This window comes from Hakea prostrata, chromosome 8, assembly GCF_041222555.1.
Source record: "Hakea prostrata isolate BN-2017 chromosome 8, UWA_Hpros_2, whole genome shotgun sequence".
Taxonomy (NCBI): Eukaryota; Viridiplantae; Streptophyta; class Magnoliopsida; order Proteales; family Proteaceae; genus Hakea; species Hakea prostrata.
The window spans coordinates 2,725,071-2,743,571 of NC_142607.1; the positions used below are offsets into that span (position 1 = coordinate 2,725,071).

Sequence of the window (18,501 nt, forward strand, 5' to 3'; positions counted from 1 at the left end):
AGGTCTTCGTTTATTTTGGGTAGGAAGAGTTGGCCAATTTCCACACCGTGGATTATTGGATCTATTTTGAATTCCTCGTGTTCTTCCCGTTCTGTTGAATGAAAGTTTGTTTACAAAAATATATATATGCTGACCAGTTATGTGATTAGCATAAAGTCAGTATTAGGATCTTATCAGATTCGAAGGAAATTACTCGGATGACACATTTGTTTGAATTATGCTAGTGATTTGAGGATATATTTGAGTCCAAATCAACCATACCCTGAAAAAGCTTCAGGTAACAGAAGTTAATAAGGCTATTTAGAGGCAAGATTGGCTACTGGTTATTCGATCTGAATGTGTCCATTTGAGCATTTACATCACTAATCACATACACTAGAAAATCCAAAATCAACACAGGCACACACAGGTAAAAGAAAAGGTGAGATTCTCAACCGTAGCACAACCAAGACTAGGATTGAAGAAAACTAAACAACTCGTAATGGCACACGAATCCTTCTAAGAGCTACAATTTAGTTCCTGTTACACCATCTACCGACCCCCTTACGAAGCAAGTTTTCCTCCCAAAAGATAACCCAGTAATAACATGAAAACTTGAAGAAGCAAGTGCGAAACTCAGAGATTGATCCCCATGGTCACCTTTTCAACATTTCTATCGAAGCAACTAGTTTGATGCAGGACTAGCAAGTTCCAGGTTGTTTATTGCCACCACGCCCGACACTACCAGCCTGGATCAATTTACTGATTCTGGTGCCCAAGAAGAAAGCATGAAAAATCTTAAAAAACCACTCCACACCCACTACAAGTCCTCTTTGTTCCACCCATTTCATGCATACCTATCCAGAGCCTGCGTCCCTCTAAGAATGCTGGTTCCCGGTTGTCTGACTAGCACTGTTGTCACCACCAAAACGGTTTGACTCACCTGCTCCAGCTGCCAAAGCAAGAACTTCAGGTGAAATTTCCCAGCTCCCACTTTTCCTTCCCCAGCTAGAGCGCCTGGGATGTATTGCACGCCCCTCTGTATTCTCTTCAGGAACACCCTGATTTAAATCTGGGGATGCATCATGAAAACCCCCATCCTTGTTGATCTCTCCATCATCGTGGCGGAGCTGCCCTCCAAACTCACCAATCCCAGCCCCAGATTCTCTCCACACTGGCTTCCTACCCATTTCTATGTCTCCAACAGCTTTACCCATGTTTGGACTCATAAATCCCCCACCAACAGTGCGTGGAGGCAATGCTGGCTCCTGTGGAACTTTAGCCCTGAAATTGTTTTTAGATGGAGGAATGCTGGCACAGAATGTTTCCTTAAAGTTCTCTATCACTCCCTTGTTATATGGGTTGGCTCGTCGATCATATCGGTATCTGAAATTCTCATAAGTGGTCTGCCACATCACAGTAACCATCCTTAAGCAAATGGACTATGGAAGTTGCCCAAAAAATTAAAGATAAAAACTGTTAAACAACATGATGTTGATCAGAACAGTCACTCACCTGGTTTGTACTAATGAGATACAAATGAAACACGCTGAGGCCACCAACAAACCATACAGCTATGAAGGTGTATATTATCAGCACAATGGATGCAGGGCTTTTTGTCATTGCTTTCCAGATTGAGATGTCATCAGAATCCATGATCACCTTTATGTATACCCAGCAGAATCCAAATACATATATGCAAAGAAGAGTTGTTGAGAAGACAAACATGAAGAAGAACCTGTAATTCCTCTGCAAATGCAATATCGTACAGTGAAGATTCATGGATACTGGCCACAAACAACCCAAAAGATAAAGTTATGGGAAAAAAGGTAATCTGGGTCGGGGAGAATAATAACTAGCGAAGCATCAAAGTCCACACCAATCATTCTCCAAATTTCCCTCTTAAGACTGTTTAGTGCAATTTCATCTATAATGCCACCCCTACCAACTTGCTTTTACAGAACTTTCTCAAGCCATTATTTTGTCTCATCAAATACTGCATGCAAGGTTTTCATCAAATCTAACACGATAATTCTTAGAGAGTGTACCAAGCTAAAGAATACCCAGGTACATGTCCAACAAATGGCCATGATCCATTTAAAGCACCATAATAGCCTTGCTAACTATGATGAAATAGTTTGCAGTAGTAAAGAAAAAGAATCCATGGTCATCCTTACCAACTGTAAGCAAAGAAGATGGTGATGGTCATCTCCCTCTCTTTTCTCTTTTTTTTTTTTTTTTTTTTTTTTTTTTTTGGGGGGGGGGGGTGAGGTGGCGGTGGTGAAGAAGAAGATGATAACCATCAATAACATTAGTGTCCATAACAGTAAAATTCAGAAAATTTTTAATAAAATGCAAGGGGTGCCATCACTTACCAGTCCAATACACTGTCCCACCCAGGGGCAATGGTGGTCAAATCGTTCAACACAGTTATTGCAGATTGAACAGTGTGAACAGCGAGGAGGCCTATAAAGCATGCAAGTGTCGCAATACTTTATCTTAACAGTTACACCATTAACAACGACATCCTTCATGCGAGGCAAACGCAACTGTGGAGTCTGCCCCCCTCCAGCTTCAGCATTCCCATCATAGCCTTCTGGTTCTGGAGGGTGTGCATTACGAGGTATAATACCAGGATCACGTCCAGAGGTTAACAGAAGAAGAACAAAAATCTGAGGAATCAAACACATCAATCAGTCGACATTTCAAGTCTTAATAAAATGGTCTTCCACCCACCCACCACCACTCAAAAGAAAAAACACTCCCTTGAGAAGAAATTTTATTTTTTATCATTGATCTAACAGGGGAAAATATAAATAAACATAAAAAGGTACATTTTCCAGTTAATCCATGGGCTTTCCCAAAAGGACTGATTCAACTATTAATTTCAACCATATAAAATAAAATTAATAATCTTATGGAGATCACTTTGGTTTTTCTTGTACATTCTTTTTTCAGTTAGACAGTTAATTTTATTATATCTAATTTGGCATGAAATGGTGATACTTAATACAGCAAGATGCAGGCAAACAATTGCTAAACTGGAGGAGGGAAAATAAGGAAAAGAAAACAATTGGTCCATTCATTCCTAATAATAAGGTGAGAAAGCCACCTGAGGGTATTGATCTAAAATTAATATGAGCATCCAGAAATATCAAATTACAGTTCAGATCAAAGGCATGAAACCATGGAAGATAATGTTTTATGAAGAATTAAAGTGGAGAGGTGCATTTAAAGTGCTGTGTGATCATTGCATCTGTTTGATACTAAAATGAGAAGTTCCATATGATTGGTGTTCACCTATTTTACATAGGGAGGAGGTTGGGCAGTTAATAGATTCAAAACAATACTCACATATAGTGTGAATGCGACAGCAACAACCATTATCGATATTCCCAAGTGGTGAGAAAAATGATCCATCAGCTTTCTGGCAACGAAGAAACAGAAAACTATAACAGGAGCAGCAATAAGGAATATGGTAAGAACCAACGATCTAACATCTGGACCAAATATAAACCTTCCTTGAAGAAAGAATATCTGCATAAAAAAGATAGAATGGCTTGGTAAAATATCCCAAGTGAAAATGTAATTGAGACCTCTGGTTGAAAAAATCCAAGCTTCTGAGTATTTAAAACAACGCAGGAACTAGAAATACACTGGAAAAAGAAATCCAAATATCCACAAACATGAAGGAGGTCACACATATGCCAATGAGAACAAACAAATAAAAACCCAGTGGGAGGTCAGCACACAGAGCTGGACTCAGAAATGAACAAAAGTAACTGAATCTTATTGAATTTCCAGGGTGATGCAAGAACTAGACCAGAAACAACATTTGATTGATAGAAAAAGCTTGTCTATTAAATGTTCAGCACTGGTGAACAAAAATAACCCCCTCTAGAATGAACACAATTGGCACAACAAAACACAACCCTGAACAGTCAAATCTAGGACCCAGCCACTCTGCCAACAGGTTCTATATCCAGGGAAAAGTCAGTAGGGCACCACAAGGTACAAAGGAGTATACCAGGGCGTGATATACACACACTAACAACCCTCCCCCCAAAAAAAAAATAATAATAATAAATAAATAAAATTATGCAGCTACACTAGATGAAGCGTTTCGGCTATTGATTGATTAGTTTATCAATCACACACACACAAACACAAGCAATAAGCTATGAAATCCCAGGAGAAAAGGCTAAAGAACCTTTCCAAGGTCATAGTCAGGCTTTTTGACCTGCCAGTAAAAGCTTTGATGGTGCACTTCGGTCCCTTGCTGGCATCTTTTGGCAAGGAGCTAAGTCAGTCCCAGTCATCAACACAATCTTTATGGAAACAGAAGGTATTTATAGAATATGCACTCAGAAAAACTAAAATAAAGGTGATCTTCTAGAAATGATAGAAATTCTAAATAAACTAATAATTTCCTGAATATGATGAATACATACCAATATATGCATAGGTAGATCATGACAACATCCAATATGGCAGTCCATCCACAATGTTTTAAGGAGAAGAATGAATATTAAACAGTGACATTTTGCCATAAATCTTTTGCATGGCACAAGTTTTACTCTATACCCATTTCAACAAAGCATTGACCCAACAAATGAAGCTAGCCATGACTATACAAAATAACAATTCAATCTACAAAGGCTCCAAGTAGAAGCAAAAACCCTCATACCAATGCAATACATGATTATGACCCATATATAATCATGCCTAACTGCATCTCCTATGTCAAAGAATTAATAGAATGCCTAACCAAAGTAACTGATATTTATTAAAAACATGGTCGGTAGACTCCTGTAACTGGTTTGCAGTCCCATACATGGCTCTCAAATCCATAATTTAGGGCTGAAGAACCTCACAATCACAGCCTACTCCCACAACCAACAACCCCAAAAGAAAGGTGACCACAGACACAGAGACCTCTGAGATTGATGATAACTCTGGCTAAGATACAAAATTTGTCATTAGGTTGGTCCTGTACCACCATGCAGTTATCTTATTGGATCGAGCTACTTTCTCAATCTTGGATTTTGGTGATTCAAAGAATTGATCTGACTAATAGATTAATTTTCTTAGTGCTTGTGTTCTTGACTTTATCACCTGAAATTCCACTTCCCCCTTCCCAATTAGAATGGTGGGAATGCATACCACTGATGCAAGAAATTTAGTATCAGGATTGGATCAGGCTGGATCTGCTGGAACCAATTCAGCCGATACTGGCTGAGAAGAGCAGTCTTTTCTCAAAGATTGGCCAGTATACTGAGACTTAGATCTTCGCCTTAATACCAAACACCCCCCCCTCCCTAGATTGGCCAGTATGTCAAGACCTAAATCCTTGCCCTAATACTGAATCAATGAGTTTTTCCCTTCTCATTGATAAGTTTTTTTTCCCACATAACTCACCATTAAACACAATTCTATAACCTGAATTCCCAATCCTACATCTTTAGAACACAGATCTCTGGAAGCACGGCATTAGGCAAGGGCTTTTGTTTGAGAGCCAACTAATACGTCTAGTACCCAAGGCCTTACAAAGAATACCGAGTACCCATTGCTTATTGTTGCACCTAGAAAGGATTCAGTACGTTTTAGAGTCATCAGAAAACCATACCTATTGTATTTTCAGATGATAAACTACATCTATCTGCCTCTAACCCTAATTAATCCTGTACAGCAGACACACTAAGTATACAAAATCTCAGTTTGCATACTTTTCGGTCCACAAGAAACCAAAAACTGAATGAGGAAGTGAAAGGATTGACAATGAGTTCAATGGCGTCTATTTCAAAGTTGAAAAGGAAGAAAAGTAACGAAACTATAACTTTTGGGTTCCAGAGCAAACAAGAAGAAATAAAAGATGGAACTAGGTTTACCACCGTAAAAACTAGATCTGTCGGTTTTGTGATTGCAGAGAGACGATAAACCCCAAATCTCGAATTCAATTGGAAATAAACTCGGAAGCCCAACAGGTTAGGGCACTTACATTGCTGCCTTTCCAGGCCTGGTAAGTCCTGAGGTTCTTGGAGCCATCACCTCCGGCGGCGGTGCTCGGATCGGAAACCTGAGGCGGAGGAACCACGTACATTTCTCGCTCCAGATCCTTCAATAATACTATTAACAATAAAGAGGAAGGAGCGAACGAAGAACAGCAAAATTAAACAACAGAATCAAAGAAAGGCGTCCCTCTCTATCAGGGTTTCGCCTTACCTCCGATAGTGTGGTAACCTATGATCCTCTCAAGCTTTAGATTATCTCCGACAACGGAAAACAGTAGCCGGAGACCATGGCAAATGTCGTCCTCATATGATGTGGCCAAGTAATCCGTCGAGTGCGGACGGAAATTCAACAATGGCAACCCTTTGTTTGAATTTATTGCCCTTTTTCGTTTTCTTTTGAAGTAAGAGAGATGCTCAGGGCACGTCGTTGCTCATGAGACAAGAAATCAAACTGTTGATTATCCGATCCACCATTTAAAGATTGAGAATTGCAGATTATACGATGACTTACGGAAGAAAAAGGATCTAGCTTTCCCTCTCACACGCGCTCACACACTCTCTGCGTCTTGCAAACAGCAAAAGGGCTGAAAAGATAGGTTTTTTTTTTGTGTTTTTCGTTTTCTCACAACTGAAGCTGTGTGTAAGGGGGAAGAGAAAGTTGGAAAGAGGACGAAGAAGAAGGGGTGCTGAGAGTGACGTGGCATTTATCTATTGGATATCTTAATGCGTAAACTGGAAAAATGATCACGTGCGATTCGTTATGCTGTGTTTGGTATCTCTTTTATCAATAAAAATAGTTTATTTATATTCCAATAGATAATTCTAGGTTAAATTGGTTCGCTTCCATTGCGGATTTATTTATTTTTTGGTCGAATCCATTGCGGACTTTAAAAGGAGCTTCTTTTACCACAAAAGTGAGCTTCTTAGCAAAAAGAAAAAATTCTTCGTGGAATTATTCTTTTGTTTTGTTTTTTTTTTTTTTGGGGCTAAAGAAACCTCTTTGTATAGGCAAGCTTGTAACTCCTGCATATCTTCCTCCTCAAACAAGAGGTGTGTGAGGCCTGTAAACTTTTTTTTCTTCTTCTTCATTTGCTTGAGTGTTCCTTTGATCTGAAGCTCCTCTTTATTGTGTGTACGAATTGATTTAAGATTGTTTTGGATTCACGTGGAATTTAGAAGCTAAAAGATGAAGGTTAGGGAACCTAAATTGTTAAAACTGGAGCTAGTGAAGACAAACTTGCTTTCTTTTCCATTGAAAATTCATAAAAAATTTAATGATGTCGGATTGAATTGTTTTTAATCTACTTGAACAACATATGGGATGTTATCATCAGTCTTTGATCACTAACATCATCCATTTTAAGCTTTTAAACAAGTAGTTAAGCATTAGAGATAGTCACATTGATAGCATACCTAAAATCACAGTCATTTGATTCTCTTACCAAAGCGGTTCAAGAAAATATAGCATAAAATGGTTCTATTTTATCACTGTTCAAGAAAAACTTAATTCTAAATGGATGGAGATGACTCCCTCTGGCCCAGATGCAAAATATGAAAATGTATATATCAAACAAACCTAAAAAGAAAAATGAAAAAACAAAATACTCATTGACTGCATGCATGCAGTATTTGCTCTGCAAATAAAAATCCAAGAAAATCCCCCCCCCTCTATAATTAACGATGTGTATATAATTAAGGATGTAAATTTAATCCTAGGGATCCCATCTTAAAATTGAAAACAGATAATCTAGAGATCAACAATACGAATCTGAAGTTTGTAAAAGTCAAATAAAAGATAGAAAAAGAAGCATAAAAATAAACATATGAATTTATTGATGCATCCACCGACTTTCTATATGCTTGTCTAAGATTAATGCTTTAATTATATTGGTGTACTTTTTAATATAATTTGATACCTTCATTTTGTGCTCTATCCCTACAAAGTCTTATTTTACATCTTCCTCTTCGGTGTACTTAATTTATTTAATATCGAAGAGTTTGATTTCTTCTTCAAAGATGAGTAGACGAAGCAGTAGGAAATTTTCGTCCTCTGACCACCTTGTTGTACCCAAAAAAGAATAATAATAATAATAAATTTCCAAGCCTTATGCCAAACTAAGCTGGATAGTCCAACCTCTCCAACATGTACTCTTTGCATTTCCTAAACCTACCTCTTGACCAACTAAACTAGGGAGTTAAAAAGATAAGAATTTTCAAACCCTATATGTGCATTACCAAGGAGAAGCAGCCAGCTGGTAAGGAAAGAATCATTAAAAAGCAAAAAAGCTAGTAAGGGAGAAAAGATTGCAGATACAACTGTGTGCATGCCTGTAGGTAGTGCGAGTTGGTGAGTGAGGCCACCATTAATAATTTCCTATTCCGATAAAGCACAACAGGAACCAACAACTTCTGGGTGGTGTAGGAGAAAAGGTTAGATAGATCCAACAGAGAGGCCGCGACATGAGATTATCTTTTCTTCCATCCACTCCATAAGCTGGCTGGTAAAGCCCCACTGTCCACTCCCCACTTTTTCCAAAGTCATTTTCTTTTTCTTAGGAAGGCCCACTCCCTACTTCCTGACTTTCGTTAAAGAGTAAGAAAACAGCAAAAACGTTAGTATGTAGATGATAATCAACACTTCTTAATGAAGAGGTCATGAGTTCAATGCTCCCATAATATATGTAATAGTCCCCACCCCAATAAAAAATCATGATTTAAGATATATGATTAATTTGATACTACACAATTTTGAAGATGATCAAAATTATATTGATGAAGAAGTGATACAGAATAAGGATTTCACCGTACATCTTATCTTTGCGGCATAAAAAATAAGGAATCTAAAACAAAAAAAGAGTTCCTTTCATGATAACACAAAGGAACTTAGCCATTATTTTGTGCTCAAATCAAGAAGGCCATTCGAACTAGTTAATCCACCACTTAGTTGGATTGCCTAGGAATATACATAGAGCAAAATCAAAGAACTTGGATCCAATGTACCTAGTGTTTTAAGGGACACATGAAAAGGGGGTTCAGCTTTGCCATTTGGAATTTTAACCAACTGTAGATTATCCAACTCAACCTGAACATTGTCATTAAGACTCATAACAAACAGCAAAAGCCTCAGACAGTCCTATCATCATCGCTTAAGCTTCACCTCCCAAGACCAATACAACTTGTAAGAGAACTGATTTAGCCAAGTGGGATACCTTGTTGGAAAACTGATGATTATGCCAGCTCCTCCTTTCTTATTCTCCTCTCTCCAAGCTTTCATCTCTGCTTATCCTCACAAAAGGATCAACTGGTGCTTTCCCAAGTTTTTTTCTTCTTTTTTTTTCCCCCATGCCTTTTCCCCCTTGTTCTGAGACTTGTACTCTTAGCTTCATTCTTCTACCTTCCATCCAGAATTCCTCATGGACACCCTCAGCTTCTTGATGATTTCCTCCATTTTCTTCTCCCCTTTACTCTTATCATTTCTAGCTTTTCATAGTCCCCCTTACAAAAGTGAAGAGTCTTTTAATAAATCCTTGCTGTCCAACTTGTCAAACCCTCTCTACCTTTCGAATCAGTGCCACTGTTCACATTCAGCTGCAGAATATTTCAAGTCTGAAAAACAACTGGGTCTATTGAAAACAGAAAGAACGTTGAGTGCATAACCTGAAGAATGACCCCTTCTCTTGACATGCGTTTGTGTGTGATAAAAGTATGCCGCTCACTTTATTACAATATCAAAAACGGGGAAATATAAATAATTTCCTGCAAATTCAAGGTTGAATATAACAGCATGGTTTAATTAAGAAAAAAGAGAACTTTAAACTCAAAGCTTGGCAAAGACGGGTTTTCTCCTTTGAATTTGAGCTGAGATTGCTTCTGATAAATCATTTGATTGCAGCACCACAGAGTTCCATGTGGCAACATAATCCAATCCTTGTTCCAACGTCAGGTCACGGCTTCTCAATAATACTGCCTTGGTTCCATTCACAGCAAGAGGTGACTTCGCTGCAATTCCTGCCCCACATGCCAAGTTTATCAACAATCATGTTCTACATTTTTGTAACTATAAATATATTTCTCATGATTAAAAATATAGATAATTCCAAAAAAAAAAAAAAACCCTTTTTTTTTTTGTTTTCTTTTGAAACAGGAAATTTTTATATAAAGGAGATGGGAAACATGTCTGTAACGGTTTAACCTAAGATCTCTTCTGGGTCTTACAGGGACCGACCTGCAGTGGTGAAGCATATGAGTCTTGCTTACATTAGAGCTGAAAGCAAGCATTTCTACCGCTTGATTAGGTTAATTGAATTATTATTAGTTCTTAGAGGTGAAATCTGATTTCTTAATTAGACTAAAGCGCCACTAGCCTTAAAGTCTACTAATCTTTTTGTTGAATGATAAAGCATTCGTTCATAACCGAACATTTAAGAAAAAGTGAAAAGGTCAGGTTTACCCTCGGCAATCTCCATTAAGCCTTTATCCATGTCGCCTTTAGAGCCAAAAACCCTAGAAACCAGACCAAAATTCTTCGCCTCCGATCCTGAAAACCTCCGACCAGTGAGTGCTAATTCCATAGCGTTTCCAAATCCAACGATCGCAGGCAGCCTCTGAAGAGTTCCAAGGTCAGCAACGATCGCCAGATCGACCTCCTTCACAGAAAAGAACGAATCTTCCGTACAGTACCTGATATCGCAGGCTGTCACTAGATCGATTCCACCTCCGATGCAAGCGCCATGGATTCCAGCGAGAACAGGTTTCCGGCAATTTTCTACAGCTGTGATTGCCGCCTGTAATCCCTTAACCGATTGGCGGATGCGTTCGCCGGATCTGCCACGGTCTTCGTCGGATGTGGTGTTTGCGAAAGAATTCTTTAGAGTTGAAAGATCGATGCCTGAACAGAAATGATCACCGCGTCCTGAAAGGATGATGACTCTCACGTTAGGGTTTTGGTCAAGCGAAGATAGAGCTCTGGGGAATTCGGAGAAGAAATCACTCGACAGAGCGTTTCGAACAGTCGGACGATTGATACATAGATTGAACACCTGCGAATTTGATTTTGCTTCGACGATTTCCAAGCTTTTGTATTTCTCCATTTACCTTCACGATACGTTTTTCAGGCAAGACAAGACGGAGGAAGAAGGAAAAGGGGGAAAGTTTTCGTGGTGCGGAGCGGGTATATATAGTCGTGGAGTTTAATTTTCTCCGCTTGATTCGTATAGGATATTGTTATTTTATCACATGTATCGTATACTGTTGGGGGTACGTACATAAACTCAATTTCAATACGTAACCTGTAACCGATGCGTATTCCATATTATATTATTGAGCAAATTGCATTGGCATCCCAAAATGGACGCCTAAAAGCACTCACTATTTTTTTACTTTTAAAAAAAGTGAAGACCCCAAAATTATATTTTCATTGAATATATTTGTCCAATTTATCACTGAAAATAGTTAAATCAAATGTTTATTTTGTTTCAATTTCAAAAATATTCCCTGGCGGCCTACAACCACAACTTATGTGGGGCATACAAACAAAAAATAAGAAAATATTATAAAAATAAACTCCATCATCCTAACGCTATGAACCTCCTATAATTCATGGTCAACAGTTGTCGGGGGAAACGAAAGATAGTTTTTATTGCACGTATGATATGATAAAATTTTGCTCCTAATCTCAAGGAGAATCATAGTCTTAATTTCATAGTATGAACCATTGATTTTGTCAACTGAATCAATCTTTAACTTGGACCATATTTTAAATCTGAAGATACTACACTTTCTTTTCGACAAAATTTGAAGATACTGCACTTATGGTATCAAAATGAGTAAGAATAAATCTTTTAGGATAATTGAGGGATAAAATTATGGATCCACAAATATGGGTGCCAACCATCATGCACTAAAATTATTTTCTAAATAATTATTGAAAAAAATCTATTTTTTTAATTTCATTCCTACAAAAGATTGATCCAAGATGCATCATCAAATCAATGGTATGAACTCAATTGATTATCAGCTCTTCCATATGAATCTTTAACAAAAAACGGAACAATTTTGTTAAAACCTATGAATTTGGGTGCTGCTAATGCGATCATCACATTAATGGAAAAATTAACAAGTTTAATGGAACGTGAGATAAAATAGTTGTTAATTTACCAAACTCGATTACACTTGTTAGTCACCATAAGACGAACACAAATACATGAGGGCATTAGTATAAATATGAGTTTTTACCATCACGTTTCCTATCAGGATTAGATGAAAATTTCATAAAGCCTTCCAAATGCAATATATTATTTTTTAAATTAATTGAGTACTTATTTTGTAATGGGAATTTTTCATTTTTTTGGATTTAACTGTTTGTAATGGGATTTTAACTTGATTAAAATTACATAGAGCTAGGCATCAATATGCATTGATTTTTTTTTTAATCTCAGGATTCCAAAGGATTGGATGAAGATTTTGTAGGGACCAATATTTACAAGTTTCAACACTAGATTTGGAAAATTTTTTTTTTTTTTAGTTAATTAGATTTATACTAATTAAATTTTATAAATGGGATTTTAAAAGATTACTAGTCCTTATCCACATTGATGAAAAATCCAAAAATAAATGGACCCCTTGAATTAGGTGGTAGGAAGGAGGAGCTCCCACTAAACTGCCTTTCAAGAGGATCGACACTCAACACCAATGCATATATGAGTGATGATCATCTCTTGGATAAGTTTCTTTTAGTCATGGAAATCCTCATTTGAGGTGTGCGTGTGTGATCTTTTCCTTCTTTTATTATATCCATGTAGCATTATTGGCCTCTTATATTGCTTGCTTGATTAATCTGAATACTTGCTTCCATGGTTTATCTCCTCCATCTTCCAACCTACTCCACTGTATTCGTCTCCACGTATATGTTTATTCATCTTGCTTGAAAAAGATAGATTTGCTCTTTATTAGTGTTCTCTTTTCTTTCAAAAATATCAGCTCAAGAGCCCATCTTGACCTTCTCTCTAACAGCTGTGTCTCCCTTGATTTGTCAGGAAATTTAATAATGAAAGATGATGATGGAAATGGAAAATAATTCGTTCAGTTTATGATGATAATCCTTGGGGAGCTCAGCTAATGTAACGCACCTATATTGTGGAGAAGAAAGATAATTTATGGTTTCAAATCTGTATAAATATAGCCAAATGGGTTTTGAGGAGGTTCCAATCAGATGGTTTCACTTTACAAATCGATACAAAGGTAGGTGGATTCAGTGGAGGATTTGATCCATTAATGTCCCCTAATATCCCCCAATATCCATTAGATGATATATATATTAGTAGTGATTTCCAGTTATGTTTTGGATCAGAAAGACTATATAGAATAAAAGCAAACCATGGTGCAATCTTGGTTTGATTAATTGGCTTTATCTGAACCATATGATTTATAAAAGCAAACGCTTCGGGCTTTTGAACCAGAAAATTGGGTGTCCCATGAATTGCCAATAATGTAAGCTTTCGTGCATTAATGGATCACGAGAATGTTACATGCCTAATGAAATCAATTTTGGTGTATGAACATTATATGACATTATTTAGTATGAGATCAATTTTGCTTGGTTTAATTTGTTTCATCAGCTTTAAAACTTTTGACGTAACAAAACACGGATCAAACAACCACAAAAAAAAAATGTAAGTTTCAATGTATTGCACAGGCTTCATCACTGTATCCATCTATCATGGTCAGCAGCTCAATTATGGCTGCCTAACCTGGGAAAGAAGAATTGTTTGTGATAAATTAGATATTATCAGATGTCCAATAATTAGAATTCTCTCTTCCTGCTACGTCACTGTCCACGCAAAGTCACGGTGGCCCTGCCACTGAAGAACCCTAGCTAGCCAGCTTCCTTATTTAAAGCTTCGATCATCAACAAGGCTTCTCATGAACATGCCCAATAACTCAGAAATACTTCCTTCACCACACCACACATCTTCCTTAGACAAGGAAACAGAGAAGCCAAAGCCAACCCAAAACACACAAAGAGAGGAAGAGAGAGATGGGCATGTTTGCCATTCATCACCCCTGGGTGTTTACTTTTGGTCTCTTAGGTATCCAAACACAACTTAATTACTCTCCGTTCTTCTATATTTACAAGTTGTTTTTGAGTCTTGATCAACTGCATTTAGATGTAGTAGCTAGCACAAATGATCCTCACCTAGCATTAATTTGCAATTCTACATATGGTCTTCTGTGGTGAAATGTACATGAAAAATGCCATGCATGCACTTCAATGCCACACCGAAAACCCCTCCTGTCTTGTTGGAAAACTGGAGCAGGACCCAGGAAAAGTTCACTTTTTTTCTTCTGGTTTATATGTTTGATTTTCTTCTGCAATAATAAATCTTACATATCTATATATATTAGGATGAGGAAGTTTTCCTACACCACCATCATTGAAGCAGAAAAAAAAATTCATTATCTCCTCAATAATATCCCTCTATTTCCTAGTACTCATCATTCTAAACATTTGTCTTCTTTTAATCACTCTGAAGACAAAATAGGATGACTGATATATGTGACCTTGTTTTCTTCTAATCTTCCTCGATCGGATGGCTGATTGCACCAGGCAACATTATATCCTTCATGGTGTACCTTGCCCCATTGTAAGTGTATTTCTTTCACAACCTCTCTCTCTGTCTCTGTCTCTTTCTCTTTCTCTGGGCTTCATCAATTAATGGTTGAGTTTGATGGTTATGTAGGCCGACATTTTACAGAATATGCAAGAAGAAAACAACAGATGGGTTTGAGTCAGTGCCATACATAGTAGCAATGTTCAGTGCAATGCTATGGATGTACTATGCATTCCTCAAGTCAGATGCTTACCTTCTCATCACCATCAACTCCATTGGATGTGTCATCGAGACTATCTACATTACCCTCTTCCTGGCTTATGCACCCAAGACAGCCAGGGTACTTAGCCATATATACACTTAAGTAATACTTTCTAACCATATCTACATATGTTTATTCTCATAAATTTTGATTCTGATTCTTGGCAGATTAAGACGGTAAAGATGATTCTGATTTTGAATCTAGGAGTGTACAGTTTGATACTGCTTCTCACTCTCTTGTTAGTGAAAGGACCAGTACTCCGTACCCAGACTGTTGGATGGGTTTGTGTTGTAGTTTCGGTCAGCGTTTTCGCAGCTCCTTTGAGTGTAATGGTGAGAATTAGCTACAATATGGATTATACTTTGCTAGGTTGTGACCTGAATTCTCATAGCCAACGTTGAAAATAGACTCACACCAACATATTTTGGTGGACGACTCGATGACCAAATTCTGGGATTAACCATAATCAATGCTTTAATTAACCGAAGTTTTGTTTCGGGTTGTCTAATTATTTAGTGGTTTGTTATTTATTTGGCAGAGGATGGTTCTAAGGACCAAGAGCGTGGAGTTCCTGCCATTCCCTCTATCTCTTTCCCTCACTATAAATGCAGTAATATGGTTCACTTATGGTATTCTACTCAAGGACATATGCATTGCGGTAAGTACGATTTTTTTTCTTTTCTGATCATGAAATAGTTATAATAGAGTAATTAAATAGGTGTGGTAATTGTATTTCCTGGTTTCACAAAATGTTAGCTGCCAAACACATTGGGCTTCCTATTTGGGGTTGTTCAAATGGTGGTGTACATAATTTATAAGGACAATCACAAAGGAAAAGGAGACCTAGAAGGGAAGATGGCCGAAGAGCAGCAAACAGTCCATGTTCTCAACCTCAACCATAGCATAATTGAGATTTCAGATTTGCCAGAGAGTTGTAATAGAAATGAAAGTGATCTGGAGGAGGCCCAGAAACACGTTCAGAAAACCATGGAAACCTCAACCCCAACCGGAGAAGACAACGTCCAAATTTGTGCATGTCAAGCTTGATCAACACATTTGCTCCGTTTCAATTCACTCCAATGGCCAAGTGTGTCTCTCTCTATTTACATATCCAGGCTTCATCTTTCGTTTCTGTGCTACTCCCTTTATTTTGTACTTTTGAATTTATCTATGGTTTAAATAGCAGTACTAGTACTGCATGCTATGGAAATAAACTGGATGGAGGAGTTGCATTTTTTGCCTTAATGAGCCTATGCATCCTGGAGTTAATATCTAATTTAGTTTCAGGTCCAAACTTTATCAGGTCGATCATTCATTAACATCATTAATTGCTTCCAATATTGTAGAATGAGTTTTTTTTTCTCTGTTAAATGACTTAATTTCCAAATCCAAGTTGGCTTAGGTTTTTCAAAACCCTAACCCTTGGCCCCTAAATGTTCCTAACATAATAGAAATCAGAAATCATGACCCTTTGAATCCTTGTGGGTCCTTAGCCCAAAACCTGAACCCTAACAGTTGGGTCCTAACCCTAGTCAGATTACGAATCCTAACTCATTATCACTTTGATATTTTTATATGTAGATAAGGCTCACTTCTACACGCTGTGTAATAAGCAACTTAGATATTAGTGTTGAAAGTGGACTCTCTCCTAAATGTGTAATGAAAAAATATCACAAATATGTCAAGATTAGAAAAATTAATCTACTCGACCAAGCTCTTCTTCTTCGACCCACCAATCCACCATGAAGGAAAATTAAAAAAATGCATGGAGCAGTGAATCAGGTGATAAGGAGGAGCTCCTACTAAGTGGGCCTTCGAAGATGACAAACAACTCAGTGGGAGCCAGAAGACACACATGATCTTCTCTTGGTTCCAAAGTGTGCATATATGTGGTGACGTTTTCCTTCTTTTAATTAATGGTATACGTTGCATTATTGGTCTCTAATTATAACGCCACCTTGATTAATCTCAACGCCTAATTGCTTGCATGGTGTATATATCTCCATTTTTAATCCACATCTTTCTCGTCTCCATATTGGCCATATATTGTCTCCTAGCCGTCTCTTCATGGATTTGTTTTGAAATAATGTAACAACAAATGGAGATGATGGGATTTGGAAATGGATTACAAATTCGTTCAGTTTATGATGATAATCCTTGGTGAGCTCAGCTGATGTAACGTAACTAGGGCTCCTTCTCCTCCACATCAATCACTTATTACCTGGTGGAGACGAGAAGGTTGATATTTGATAATATGGTTTCGAATCTCTGTATTTATTGTAGCCAGCCGAATGGGTTTCGAGAAGATTCCAGTCTGATTGTTAAAGGAGAGATTGATGGCTCAAAATTACATCATGCAGAGATGATATATACTACATGATTCCTGTTTGAGTCAATGTGTGTCTCTGTGTTGAGCGTAATAAATGGTGTTAATTAGGTAGTTAATGGTGTCTCTATTTCCACCTTGAGTGCAACCTGTTAAGAATTTCGACCAAACAAAAAGGTCTAAATAATAATGCAGGAGAGGATGTAGTTGATAAAGGTGAGGCTGTGGGAGATAATACAGGAGCTAACGAAAGAAAGGATTGGAGATAATGCAGAGTTGATGTGCAGTGGTGGAGAGAAAGGATTGGAGATAATGTAGTAGGTGATGAAGAGAAAGAATTCGACTCATCATCTACATGAATACATGATGATGAGGTTTTTGGTGATGGTGATGGCGATGGATTAGAGAAGCAGCTCGAGATGATACAAGTGGGCAGAAGGCAAGCCTTAAACGTGGATTTTTATGGTCCCTAACTATATTTGTTGAATTTTTCTGAAATTTGCCAATAAGATTTTAACAAATGGTTATGGTTATACAAACTATAATGGCGAGTGAGTCATTGCCGATTGAGGGGGCTCACAATCCTCATGATAAAGGCAAGTCATAAACTCTGATTCGCAGAAGGAGGAGGTTAATTGATTTATCATGGACTCTAATAATTCACAGGAAAAAATAGATGATGAAGTGAGCTCCAGAGTATTAAAATTTGAAATTGCAAAAATTTTTGAAAATAATAAAGTGGTAGATACGTACACTGCCAAAAGAAGGGGCCTACAAAAGACAAATTGCACAAGAGGGAGATTCTCAAAAATTCAGTCTATGGAGAGAACTTGGAGTTTACTACGCAATCTCTTACCGTTAATTTTTTTTTTTAAATTTCAAACTTAGAATAACCAAAATACCCCTAAAGTTTAACGACTAGAATAGCCTCTGTACATAACCTATTTTCAGTTTATACCAACGACCCTAACATGCAAGGAACTCCATATCTCTCTCTAAGTCTCAACTCTGGAAATTGCGGTGGGGACCATGAGTATGGTGCTTTGCCTTGTTCCACTTACATTCTCTACCTCCTTTAAGGGGTTGTATGGCAAATTTTTTGTGCCAATTTTCTATGCAAATTTTCCTAACTCTGGAATTTTCAGTTTTTATGCTTCTATGTTGAATTGGGCAAATTTGGCACAAAATCGGTATTGAGATATTGTGTGTTTTGGCACAAATGGGTATGTTTCTGTAGCAAAATGGCACAAAATCTTGTAGAGAGAGGGCTTTGCTTGTACAAAGAGAGGGCTTCGGCTTCGGCTTCGGCTTCGG

At 37.6% G+C, this 18,501-nt stretch overlaps 3 protein-coding genes across 4 annotated transcripts; 1 reads left to right on the forward strand and 2 right to left on the reverse strand.

Moving 5' to 3' along the window:
- Positions 1-28: 28 nt before the first annotated feature.
- Positions 29-6,661, reverse strand: LOC149006250 (DHHC-type zinc finger family protein). The gene is made up of 6 exons (XM_089165668.1): positions 6,202-6,661; positions 5,978-6,094; positions 3,334-3,516; positions 2,355-2,651; positions 1,495-1,728; positions 29-1,385 (listed from the first exon to the last, which is right to left on the reverse strand). The coding sequence occupies exons 2-6, from the start codon at positions 6,077-6,079 to the stop codon at positions 858-860; spliced, it is 1,344 nt and encodes a 447-aa protein (XP_089021794.1). The 5' UTR covers positions 6,080-6,094; positions 6,202-6,661; the 3' UTR covers positions 29-857.
- Positions 6,662-8,673: 2,012 nt separating this feature from the next.
- DCI1 (delta(3,5),delta(2,4)-dienoyl-CoA isomerase 1) lies at positions 8,674-11,127 on the reverse strand. 2 transcript variants are annotated; one of them, XR_016175301.1, is made up of 3 exons: positions 10,441-11,127; positions 9,648-9,998; positions 8,674-9,564 (listed from the first exon to the last, which is right to left on the reverse strand). XR_016175301.1 is itself a non-coding variant. In XM_089167327.1 (2 exons), the coding sequence occupies exons 1-2, from the start codon at positions 11,078-11,080 to the stop codon at positions 9,808-9,810; spliced, it is 831 nt and encodes a 276-aa protein (XP_089023453.1). In that variant the 5' UTR covers positions 11,081-11,127; the 3' UTR covers positions 8,675-9,807. The 2 variants fall into 2 exon arrangements, 1 of the variants encoding a protein (XP_089023453.1); XM_089167327.1 differs by having other exon boundaries at positions 8,675-9,998.
- Positions 11,128-14,025: 2,898 nt separating this feature from the next.
- LOC149006252 (bidirectional sugar transporter N3-like) lies at positions 14,026-15,908 on the forward strand. The gene is made up of 6 exons (XM_089165374.1): positions 14,026-14,077; positions 14,596-14,632; positions 14,729-14,939; positions 15,029-15,193; positions 15,400-15,519; positions 15,618-15,908. The coding sequence occupies exons 1-6, from the start codon at positions 14,026-14,028 to the stop codon at positions 15,906-15,908; spliced, it is 876 nt and encodes a 291-aa protein (XP_089021500.1).
- Positions 15,909-18,501: the final 2,593 nt, after the last annotated feature.

Excerpts from the sequence above, each read along its gene's own strand:
- LOC149006250 (XM_089165668.1), bottom strand. The coding sequence starts at position 6,079 with ATGTACGTGGTTCCTCCGCCTCAGGTTTCCGATCCGAGCACCGCCGCC. Across the intron at positions 2,652-3,333 it reads CTGTCGCATTCACACTATAT|ATTTTTGTTCTTCTTCTGTT; the intron begins GTGAGTATTGTT and ends TTGATTCCTCAG. Across the intron at positions 1,729-2,354 it reads TGGGACAGTGTATTGGACTG|AGGAATTACAGGTTCTTCTT; the intron begins GTAAGTGATGGC and ends TTGCATTTGCAG.
- LOC149006252 (XM_089165374.1), top strand. The coding sequence starts at position 14,026 with ATGGGCATGTTTGCCATTCATCACCCCTGGGTGTTTACTTTTGGTCTC. Across the intron at positions 14,078-14,595 it reads GTTTACTTTTGGTCTCTTAG|GCAACATTATATCCTTCATG; the intron begins GTATCCAAACAC and ends TGATTGCACCAG. Across the intron at positions 14,633-14,728 it reads ATGGTGTACCTTGCCCCATT|GCCGACATTTTACAGAATAT; the intron begins GTAAGTGTATTT and ends ATGGTTATGTAG.
- DCI1 (XM_089167327.1), bottom strand. The coding sequence starts at position 11,080 with ATGGAGAAATACAAAAGCTTGGAAATCGTCGAAGCAAAATCAAATTCG. Across the intron at positions 9,999-10,440 it reads CTTAATGGAGATTGCCGAGG|GAATTGCAGCGAAGTCACCT; the intron begins GTAAACCTGACC and ends CATGTGGGGCAG.